Source organism: Priapulus caudatus, unplaced genomic scaffold (assembly GCF_000485595.1).
Source record: "Priapulus caudatus unplaced genomic scaffold, Priapulus_caudatus-5.0.1 Scaffold71, whole genome shotgun sequence".
NCBI classification, from domain to species: domain Eukaryota; kingdom Metazoa; phylum Priapulida; class Priapulimorpha; order Priapulimorphida; family Priapulidae; genus Priapulus; species Priapulus caudatus.
This window is the reverse complement of record NW_014577132.1, coordinates 283,728-296,026: the sequence shown is the minus strand read 5'-3', so window position 1 is coordinate 296,026 and position 12,299 is coordinate 283,728. Positions and strand designations below refer to the sequence as shown.

General features: G+C 43.3%; 1 protein-coding gene across 11 annotated transcripts in view; it reads right to left on the bottom strand.

Annotated features, from left to right (window-relative positions):
• Window positions 1-393: 393 nt before the first annotated feature.
• The window catches only part of LOC106821404 (F-box-like/WD repeat-containing protein TBL1XR1), a 58,371-nt gene continuing 46,465 nt past the window's right edge, over window positions 394-12,299 (bottom strand). For 9 of the 11 annotated variants that reach the window (XM_014826172.1, XM_014826180.1, XM_014826175.1 and 6 more), the window contains 12 exons: window positions 10,546-10,690; window positions 8,092-8,224; window positions 7,726-7,864; window positions 7,260-7,323; window positions 6,957-7,054; window positions 6,485-6,545; window positions 5,210-5,331; window positions 4,874-4,948; window positions 4,195-4,322; window positions 3,725-3,890; window positions 3,073-3,174; window positions 394-2,853 (listed from right to left, as the gene is read on the bottom strand). In XM_014826172.1, the coding sequence (XP_014681658.1) occupies window positions 2,827-2,853; window positions 3,073-3,174; window positions 3,725-3,890; window positions 4,195-4,322; window positions 4,874-4,948; window positions 5,210-5,331; window positions 6,485-6,545; window positions 6,957-7,054; window positions 7,260-7,323; window positions 7,726-7,864; window positions 8,092-8,224; window positions 10,546-10,690 (1,260 nt within the window). In that variant the 3' untranslated portion in view covers window positions 394-2,826. Of the gene's footprint in view, window positions 2,854-3,072; window positions 3,175-3,724; window positions 3,891-4,194; window positions 4,323-4,873; window positions 4,949-5,209; window positions 5,332-6,484; window positions 6,546-6,956; window positions 7,055-7,259; window positions 7,324-7,725; window positions 7,865-8,091; window positions 8,225-10,545; window positions 10,691-11,033; window positions 11,100-11,280; window positions 11,468-12,299 lie in introns of those variants that run through there. The other 2 variants (XM_014826183.1, XM_014826182.1) reach the window with 2 other exon arrangements.

Genomic DNA, 12,299 nt, shown 5'->3' with positions numbered 1-12,299 from the left:
TTTCGCTCCACACGAAACAGTTCTGTATGCAATAAACAGAGTCAAAATTTCTACCGTGTCCGTATAACTATATATATATATATATATAATGATGATTGAGTAACTAATTGTTAATATTTATTTAATTTTAGTAATAATAAAGAATGGTTAAGGGTTTTGTGTTTAAAATTATTTAATTCACTTGCTCACTAGTTCGTCATGTTATAACGCTTTTTTGTAATCGTCAGCAATTCCCGAATAACCTTTTTAACTTACTAATAACCAGCCAAGTTACTTTACCTTATATACTATTATAATAAGTATGATTGGAGGAGGGTGCTGCCTCGACGAACAGAGCAACGTATAGCGTAACAAAACAAAAACATCAGATCGAATAACGACGAATTATACACGTGTTTTTTAATATCAAAATATAGCAATTTATTCCATAATCAAGTAAACTTTTACAACAATAGTACAACTAAATTCCATAAAGCAATCTGGTATTAGCATCGCCTCCGTATAAAAGCTAGGCAGCATCACAACAACTGACGCGTGCGTGCTGTCACGCGCTGATGATACCCCCGCGGCGGCAGAAAGCAAGAAACCCTCCTTCACTATCACCATCCTGCACGCACTAGCAACACAAGAGGCTCCTTTCTTCCTTCTCACCGCTCACACGAAGTCACAATAGAGTCACAAATACAGCCATACACGGCCATTCTCTAGTACCTATCAACAACCCATCAACGTTGCATCATCCGCTGGCCTCCTCTTCTCTACTATCATCCCACAGGACTACAGCCACACCTGCATGACTTCAGGCCCTCCTCCTCCTCCTCCTCCCTCCACCGCGTCCACGACCCACGTCCACACCATCCGAAGCCATCCTCATCGATGTTATATCCAGTCAGTATCGCTATATACCGTGGCCTCTCTCTACATTACCACGTTCTTTCACAGCACGGGCACGAGCCTACGTGTACACGTCACGCCACTCTACACCCCTCTCTGCATCGTATGCCGCGATACTTGCCACACTCCTCTTCTTCCTCCTCCTCCTCCTCTTCATCCCTCCTCCTCCTCTTCCTCCTGTTCCTGGTCGCATTATGCGACGTCAGTTACATCGCTGGCCTTCCCGCTATCCGACTTCTACTACCCCACGTTCTAGACACCCTGGGCTGTGAACACCGACCAACCGACCAAATGATTGCCTATGAAACATACCGGCTCCTTACAGCCGGTAAGAGATCACACCGGGGCTCACTTTCTACCATTCACTTCATTTGCCAAGGCGACGGGTGGCAAGCCTGGCATGGGGTATATTCGCCATCTTTGCACGCGTGGCTACAGCCAGCAACCGCCTACGAGTTGTTGGAAGGTGGAGACTGCACGGTGGCGCCTCAGCGCTCACTTACGCGATCACTCGCGTTAAACCACAGGACGAGAAAAGAGAACAGTGGCCTGCGAGATACGAACATTTTCAGCGAGAAAACTTACAGCAAACGATAACAACGAACGTACGGGGACTTACGAAAGTGCCGTACGTCACACATTTAACAAGTTTTGGTTGAAGTCAGCTTTGCACTAACGACACACACTCATAATAGTCAAGCAAAAAAGTATATCACCCCACACACCACGAAAGCAATTGTTGGATTTGTTGATCGGATCTACTTGCTAAAAAGTTGAAATGTACCGACAAATCGAAAACACAGCCCTTCATTCATTTCCTGTCACCGCTGAATCAAACCAGTTCACGGCAAGAGCTAAAGTGCCCAAATGTGGCAAAAGTGCTATCGAGAGCTTATCCGACGAGTTATGTGCACAGGTTACAAACAAGCGATGATAAACAGTTGGAATCTTGGCGAAACACAGAGCTGTGCGCGAACGCAGTCCAATCACCTCGACACAGCAACAAATGTACGGTGGCTAGCAGCTGCTGCAAGCACGGTGACCACCAACGTAAAAATGAAACGAGATTAAAAACGGCGCAAATTAATTATCGACGACATTCAAACGCTGGAAGACAACACGACTCGAGAAAATGTTTCTATTCACAGACCAGTGCCGAAAAAGGAGATCGATTTTGTGTTCGCAAACGCGATTAACTCTGTTCAGTACTATACAAATTTACAATGCTATACCGACGTTCTCTTGCACTAGGCTCGACTTTACACGTGACAATTATTCGTCACGGTCCACGTATACAGGTAGCATGCTCGACGCCCCTTGCTACTCTATCTCATGTTATCACCGGATCCCAACGTGGGAGCTTCTCCGCAATCACTCTGTCCTCAGCAGACGTGGAACAGGAGCAAGATACAGCACAACGTCTTTTTAAACTTTACATCACAGCCTTGAAGAATGTACTCGCTCCCGCCCACGCTCTCACATCTGCTGGAGAGACGCGCTGAGCTCATCCCGCATGCAGTCTCGCGGTGCCGCCCCCCACACAGACGTTCATCGACGAACCTTGCCGATGCAGGCGCCTCCTCTCTCTTCCTACACTACCGGGAAGTCCATGCAGGCAGTGAGCTTGCTCAGTCCATGCCTCGCATGGAGACACGCGAGTTGTGGAGGAGCAACGGCAGCAGTACGTGCACTGGCGACGTCCCGTTGGTGACGGCGTTCGCCGTAAAGCCGCAGACGTGAAGCGCGACAATCACAGCCAAGCACACACCTTCACCGACGACACAACTCGACGGTCGTCATCGTCGACATCCTCCGTCGACATCGTCGGCAAACCTGCCCGGCACGTCTCCGCAAAACCACGGGTAGAATCCCGCCGATTATCGCCGGTCACTGCCACACGTGCGCGATGGGCTAGTGTGGCGCCGCCCCGCATCACTTCCGGAGATCCAGAACGAAGACCTGGAAGAGGGAAACAACTCTCACTAGTCGTGATTACACGTGCACTGAAATTTTACAACGAGAAGACTTGATTCAAATAGGACATTACGTTTGAAGTGTAACTATGTTCGAGTTTACTCAGGCTGTTACTAAGAAAGGTTTGCAATAAACTCATGGAGGACATTAATTAAAGATTCTCACTTTGCGGATGTTATGTAAACCCTATAAAGATGTACTCACTGAACCGTCTGATGCACTTGCTCCAACTTTGTCACCCCATGAATTCCAACAGACCTCGAATATTCCACCTGTGCCTTTGTAACTGTGGACTAAAGACCCCGACTGAAAGAAAACAAAAGAGAACATGTTGAATACAGAATAGGTTCGGACGTTACTTGCACTGCATCACACGACAACATTAATACCAATTCATTAGAAAATTATTTTTAATATATACAGGGTTCGTACATCCAAGACACCACCTTTTTGTGCAGGAGTTCTTGGACTTAAACGGGACCATTTACCACAATTGCGTGATTTTATACGTATACAATCTTTGTGCTTTATATTGCCCTACCAGTGATTAGTGAACAACTTCCACGAAGCAAATTTTATTTCCTCTCAGGAAAGGTACATGTAGTAAATTTCAAAGACATTCTATGACCAAACATCGAAAATAGTTAGTTTTTAGGGTTTTCTGGGATGATAACCTAGTTTCCAAGATTATCCAGTGACACAGCTCATTTTCCAGGACTATAAAATGACAGAACTTTCCAGATTTCACACCACCGGTACAAAGCCTCAGCGGCATTTCAACCACTGACCAATAACTGCAAAACATAACTTACAAGAAACAGGAACTCATCCCATTGACAAGTACCGGGCTATTTACCTGTACAGACCATATGTGAACACACTTGTCGAAGGAGCCGCTGGCTAAGTATTTGCCATCTGGGCTGAATGCTACACTATAAACAGGTTCTTGATGCTTGGTCAGCGTGTGCTTGCATACTCCCCGCTCAACATCCCACAACCGCACACTCGAGTCAAATGAAGCACTGCAAAATGTCATATGCACGACTGATTAACTAAGCAGTAGGCATATATTTGTGATCAATTACATTCCTTTGTCCTGATGACATGAGCTTATATTAACTATCAATCATAGGGACTTTTGCGAATAGACAAGCAGATAGGGAATGCAGTTCATATTTTCATTGAAGATGAATGAACAGAGATAAGAGCTTAACATCTCTCTGCAGTATGGCTGGCATGAGGAATCCGCCATACCTTGCTGGAAGACAGCACAAACACACTCAACTAGCACCAACACAAACGCAACTGGTGGGCCCTAGCACATACCTTGCTAGAATAAGGTTGGCATTAGGGTTGTTTGTGCCTGGGCCAGTTGGGCTCCACTTGATTGTGTATATTTCTTTTGAATGTGCCTGGAGGTTATGTACCCACGAATCATGCTTCTGGCTCCAAATCTGTAAAAAAATAGCATTGCAAACTAAACAAAACAATTGCATATACTGTATGTGTATAAAACACAATACTGCTTCAACTTTAACATTACACCCAACACATGATGTACATCCAGTGGCTAGCAGTTTAGAAATTATTATGTATCAAAGAGCCAACCCTTTAATCATTAATGATGTGAAACTGCAGCAGTAGCTAGTGTAACATCTATGAACAGCTTAGAAACGTTTCAGATCTTTTCGACTACATACACTGCCTAAAAATATCCCCATTATGAATTTCATTCTAGTTTCCTTCTTGGTGGTAGAAAGCGAGATTGAGAGAGACATAAACTGAGAAAACGATATATATATATATAGAGAGAGAGAGAGGGGGGGGGAGAGGCAAGGAGAGAGAGGAGAGGTGGAGGGAGCGGGTGAGGGAGAGCAAGCGGGAAAGGGAAAGGGGGGAGATAGAGAACACCATGACCTAGCTAGAAATATCTAGATGTCCAGTTAATTAGGACTGTCCATAGAATGTGAATACCACATTAGCATAATCCACTAAATATGCTTACCTTCAATGTCATGTCGTCAGAACAAGATGCTAACAAGATACCTTGCGGATCCCACTTGATCGCATTCACCTCGTTCTGTAAATTATGTTAGAAACAACTTTCAATCATTAGCAATCTGTTTAGCATACTCACCTTTTGAAAAAAGAAACACATGCCTGGCAACTAACTTACCAACATGATTCTCTGAACACTAGCTGACCACAAATGCATAAGTAATATACCTTCTCATCATACCAGGGTATCACCACAGTAGCTGTAGCTGTGGTCTAGCACAGCGGGTATGTACAGTGAGTATGTATAGCATATATAGCATGCTATGTATGTGTCGAACCTTACCGTGTGCCCCTGGAATGTCTTCACCGGTTTGTCAACGCCGAGTTTGCACACGTGTATACGTTGGTCGGTTGAACATGATGCAAAGCTGATGTTGCTCTGCCAGTCTACGTCCAGCGCAGGGGCTAAAACAAAATAGCCAACGGTCAAGTCGCTGCTGCCCATATTGCAGGCACATACCAATAGGCGGCATTTCTACTTTAGTCAGATTCACAAACAATAATTATATTAGATGGCATTCAATGATATTGAATGACAATTTTAAATTCATTTAACTCACAAGTATTGTGAATTTATCCATATTTCCATGAAAAAATACCGACAAGATGAAATGTATCAGTTCCAACAAAATTCGGAAATGGCTTAAAAAATGCTTCAGCATTTCGTAGTCACATCCTTAGTTAGGTTAACAGTAGATTATTTGCCAGAAAATATATATATGTGACCCGCTCCAGCATAATACGGACTAAGTCGCAAGTCATTGTATTGAGTAATGAGCACATGTCAATGCTGAAAATGGCCTACCTGGACAAAAAAGAGATTTTTACAAAAATAAGAAACTTTGCCCGTTTTACGTTGACAATTCCTTGCGGTATTATTGATCAGCTGTCCTACCTTACTAATATAAAACAAACCGCTTGTCCCTACGATGCCCCTACGCTGAGATAATGAGCGGTGAAAATCTGGTATTTTTGCCGAAACCCGATTCGAGATCCCTGTTGGCTGTGACCCTCTCTCGCTTTGAGATAGCTTCAGGGAACCTCACGTGTTTCCGTCAATGATTGACAAATGGAATGAATGACATCTGTTATTGATTGCCATAGTGATGACCCCCACCTGTGCCCACCTCACACTGGATGTATAGTAAACTCTGTAGTACTGACGCAAGTCAGCGCTACCATGGCGCTACACAGTGGCAACTGGAAGCAATACACTGGCCACAAAACGAGAGAGGGTCACAGCCAACAGGGATCTCGAATCTGGTTTCGGCAAAAATACCAGATTTTCACCGCTCATTATCTCAGCGTAGGAGCATCGTAGGGACAAGCAATTTGTTTTATATTAGTAAGGTAGGACAGCTGATCAATACTACCACAAAGAATCATCAAAATAAAACGGGCAAAGTTTCTTAATTCGACTAATACTGCAACATGGTTTTAGCATTTCACCGTTGTACGCTCTCCTTCTTAATACGCTCTTGATAGTATGCAAATAGAGTAACAGAGAATTTAACAATAGACACTTTAGAACATGTCGTAATAAGTATGAAACACTCACCAGAATGAAAGGCAAACTGTTGTGTACAGTGACCTGAGCTGGCATCCCAAATTATTGTTGTCTGCAATACACGAATATCACTCTATAAATATTGATGTAAAATTACTATGTAATTTATGCTAGTTATACATATTAATTTAAATTTTGCACTTTACTGCATTACAGTATGCACGGGGCAAGGTTGTGGCCATGTTGCATAAATACGATTGGCAGTTCACAGGCATCGATTACAATATTCCGGAAGCAAATAAGAGCTATAGGGGGATATATATAGGGGTGATAATGTACTCCCAATAACATGTGATTATATAATATCAGATTAGATTACAATATATTACATTACATTTCATTCCATTACATTGCACTGCTTATTCACTTTATTGCTGATTTATCATGACAAATATAGCTCTTAGACTATCACTTGTACGTGTACAATATGAACAAAACAATTCATAAACCACTATACGCTTACCCTATCCACGCCTGCGCTTAAAATATAATTGCCTTCCTTATTCCACTTGAGTGCAAAGATTGGTCCTTTGTGTTGCCCCAGTGTACTAAATAGTCGCCCTGTGGAAAAAGAACATCATATAGTAATATATCAACAGACGTTGCAAACGTAATCTAGAAGTCAGTGCAGATTATAATTTTACATTAATTACTTTATAACAACATAATTAACTTACTGATATTATAACTTTTTTTTCACAATTACTTTATAAATACATAAATTAACAACACGCTTATACATTACATAATAACTTAAGTCACTTACCCTCTGTTGTCCATATTCTAGCATAACCATCATATGAACCAGTTGCTAAGAATTTGCCATCACACTGTAAAAGTAAAACAATATAATATAACAAAATCCAGATGCACAAACGGTAATTATATTATTATAAACTTTTAGTTGAACTCCATGATGTTCATACGATATTGCTAAATTTTCTTGCTTATAGAAAGAAATAGCAACAAATAAAATGCATCTTTAAATATTGACTGACTGAATAAAGTTAGGTAGAGTAAGTTGGTGTGAGGTGGGTGGGTGCAGTATGAAGGGCAGTATGAGGGGGGAGTATGAAAGATGAGGTCTGTCTGTCAGTCAATCTGTCTGTTTGATTGTCCAACTGTGTGCATTTAAACAACGTTATGAGACATGGCATATCAGTACGTTAGCATAGAAAAATGGATGTGAAATCCTATACAAAAGGCATGTTTTAGTGAATACATGTACTCACGTTCCAATCTAAGCAAGTGACGTCTTTATTACTAGGTACTTCTGTGCCACCGCGTTGTATACAGTGCTGCAATACCAACTGGTTCGCGCTATTACTGCTGCCGTTCATGTTCCATATTCTAGCTGTCGAATCCCCTGAACTGCAAGGTGGATTGGACATAAAGAGAACATGAAGTGAATAAAATAGATTATGGATTATGTTAATAATGTATACATTCTGTACTGAAGATAAACTGCTGTACACCGAGTGTAAATATTCTTAAGTGCATCAAATTGTTTTACTAATGGACTCGTGCCATTCTACAGCTGTTATTATTTTATCAAGTACAATTTTGCTACGCTAGTGATTCTAGATGGCAGCACTCACCCTGACGCAAGAAGATCAATTTTGGGATTCCACGCACAGATGAATACTTCGGATTCATGACCACGGAGTACTTTAACTTTATTAGCGGGTATTTCCAGCGAGTCGTCAATCTCCATAGACTCAACATGATTTGCTTAAAAGAAGAAAAAAAAATACGCACTTTATTCTACTACTGCTGCTGTCATGTCATACAGATGTGCACAAGCTAAAATCTCCCTGCCATAAATTTATTGCAATAACGTTTCGGATACGATGGTTATCTTCGTGCTGGGCATAACCTAGCTCTAGCACTATAGCCCGCGTACGGCAGTCAATGTACGCGGGCTATAGTACTAGAGCTAGGCATAACCCAAATGCTACGCAGAAATCCCACGCATGGGAGCAATTCGATTTGCGCCACGCCATTATATCCCAGCAAATTATTTTAAAGCCTAAGATGATCATCACACACAATTCCATTTCTACCTTTACGCGGGAAATTGGGATATTGAAATTGGCAGGCCACATTACAGCACCGCTTCTCGACCACTCTGCGCACAGCACTGCACACTACTCACACACGACACTCTACTCACAGCAGTGTAAGCGCACAACTCGGCTAGGCGGGGTACGACACCGGCTAATATCAGAAATATAATATCATGCGCATATTTTCGCAGAGCTATATATACAGCACGTGCGCGGGCTGTACCTTATAATGCTAACAAAGACGAATGCAAGCCGAAATGCAGACGAAGTCTTTCCTAACATGCCGTATAGTCGCGCACAACACCGCGCAAAAACTACCCCATAGAAAACTAGCGATTTGGTTTTGCCTCAATAAACGTGCCAGTGTATTGATTAATCCATTGATCCAATGAATTAATCCCAGCTCATTTTTGTGAGCAACTGATTGATGGGTGCCTGTATGTATACAAATGTACACATAATCGCATATGCAACAACGAGGACCGACCGCAAATACAAAGAACACTATTAACCTTCAGTAACATTCAGTAAGCTGCATTTATTCAAGAATCGCATTCTGTTTAAAATATAAACACCATATTCTATATAAATTCATATGTCAAATTCATATGTCGTATTCAGATGTCTACTACCCCATCACGAACACGAACTTCAAGTTCAACGCACTCAACATAGATGAACAAAATTTACATGAAACGTGTTTATAGCGACTAGTAATTATTGAAGCACTATAGCATTCATGCTCTCAACTTCTTCTCTGCACTTCAATACGAAGCATGGCTGCTACAAAGCTAGAGTAATACATTTCTACAGACGCGTTGACCTTGAATTTTCCGTTAGGTTCATAATGCCATTCATTGTATGCTAGATTGCCACGCTGAAAACACGTGGGTGTTTAATATCTTATATACGCAAATGTGTTTATATCCTGAACTGAAACGTTCACTACTACTACTAGCTATCACCAAGTGCGACCTGCAAGCAAACCGCGTGGCACGCTGACACATTCCACCAACGATCACACCCACTCTCCACCCAACATTTACCAAATCAGGAACGGTCTAATAAAATCTTCCCCCAAGCTAATATGTCTGAGAAACAGTTTTTCTTAATCGGTTATCCATCTACACCATCGACTGATTTCTTGAGTCCCTGCCTGCCATCACGTTTATTATTGCCGAATTATGGAGACAGACTACACATGATAGGGAAATGACACAAATTCAATGACAATTCTTGCGCCTAAAAGCGGAGGATGACGCTACGATCTGCTATTTGCCTGTAGCGTTTATGAATGACGCTCCCCTCTACACATGATCACCACACCCATCATACATCCACGTTGGCATACTGCGGATTGACCTACAATCCCGTGGCCTCCACATCGACTTTCCCACGCCCGCGGGGTTTATGACCAAGCAGCGAGAAAGTAAGAGAGAGAGAGAGAGAGGGGAGGGGGAAGGAGGGGGAGACGGAGAGAGAGAGAGAGGAAGAGAGAGACAGCGTATGTGTGTGTGCGCGTGCGTGCTTGCGTGTGTGTGTGTGTGTGCGTGTGTGCTTGCGTGTGTGTGCTTGCGTGTGTGCTTGCGTGTGTGTGTGTGCGTGTGTGTGTTCGTGTGTGTGTGTGTGTGAGAGAGAGAGAGAGTGAGAGTGAGAGTGAGAGCGAGAGAGATAGAGAGGGGGGCGGGAGAAAGAGGGAGAGCACACTATAAGCAGTCATTGCTAGCTACCTTTCACAAACAAAGTCGCATCGTAGCACCTGTAATACACTAGTTTCACTTCACAAACTTTATCATACGTTTAAAACCAGGTAACAAACCACGATCTGGAAAGAGACCTATAAGGGTTGGAGTCCACGCAGGCAAATTCTCACCGACTAACGGAGCCAGGCTAAGGTGCGACCACAGCAGAGAGTGGAGTGCATGTGTCTACTGTGATATCAGGAGTCTATCAATCTATTGATAGACTCCTCGTGATATTACTTACTTAGAACATGGTCTTCGCCATTCGTGTTCAGTGCCTCAGTTTTGACCAGGGGCACCTTGACGATGTCTTGCTGTCTGGACGCTATGACGTCAGGCATCACGGCATCGATCAAGGACAACGACTCGATCGCTTGCTCTGTGCCATCCTGCAATGAAACAAAAGTCAACGCAACATGAGTTGATGCACTACGATCAGGAGTAGATAATAGGGAACCCTAGTTAGTTCCTTAATAGTTCCCTATTATCTACTCCTGACTAGGATGCAGCATGTCACGTGACGACGCACCGTGAGAAAATGCACGATGAACCAGTACATAACGCAGCAATTCACCACGAGACAACCCGCAATAAAACCATTCCCCGTGAGATAACGTATGATGGGACTACGTACTGTAAATACAGCACATCACGAGATAATACACGATGAGACATCACACCACGAGACAATAAACCACGTGACAGCACACTAATAAACTATGTAGTATGTACCATCATATCGTGGAACAATACACTACGAGGCAGTCACAATCAGATACCAAAACGGGTAAACATGAAACAACGAACTATGAATGCAGTTTGAAAGATTTCACTGCGGTGCACGAACACTGCAAGACAGCACTACTTTAGTACAACATACTAATCACGTAACATGTGCAGACTGCTGTCTGTCATGTGACATGTGCAGATTATTTACGTCACTTGACCTATGTACTCTGCAGGGTCACATTACTAGTACCTGTGCAGGCAACGAGTCACAGATATGCACGGACTCTACACGCCTAGTGCAGATTCTGCGCCTACTGATCAGCAATGATACAGTGTGCACGAGAGGAGCAAACAGTTTCTACGCCAGGCTTCTCTTTTCTTCATCTCAACGCTGTTTGCCAAGGGTTACAGCAGCACTCAGCGATTGCTTGTTGTTGCCTCGAGCACACGCCGCCATCACAGGGGAACCATGCTTCTACCTATAGTAGACTTACCGCACTGTCACCTCAACTAACCTGCATGTCATACTGGGTCCTAGGGTTTCATTTCACGTATCGATCGCCTGCCTGCATCTCTCCCTGGCATGCGGGCCATGCATCTATGCATATTGACATTTGTGCGCTGTACATATACACATTTCTAGGCGGCTAATGAAACCCTACGGGCACGCGGCTACAGCGATGTAATAGGAATCGGTCCCTGCCTGCGATCATGCTACTAAGGCGAGAGCGAACAGTTAATACTCGGGCCCGCAAGATACCGCAGCCCAGCACCAAAGCAACGCGAGAAATGAGGAAATTTGGGAGAATGGGCGTTTTTAATCATGCATCGGGCTTCATATTCCAGATGCTTTGCTAGAGAGATCCTATGTAATTGTGCCAAACAGCAACTGATGCACTCGCGTATGCAAAGCAATGGCTTTATCCAACATATGTACGAACTCGTAAGTTTAAAATATTTGTAAGTAAAATATGTGATATTTTGGTGAGCTATTTTGCATAACAAATAATTTTCACAACTAACTAATATAATCAAATCAAATCGAGATGTGCACATAATCATTTTACCATAATTCCCAGCACCACAGATTCCCAGACTGTATCAATCAATGATGGACAGGTCAAAGTGCGCGCACACGCACTCACTCACGCCCACACGCACGCGTTCACGCACGCACACGCACACGCACACGCACACGCACACGCACACGCACACGCACACGCACACGCACACGCACACGCACACGCACACGCACACACACACACACAC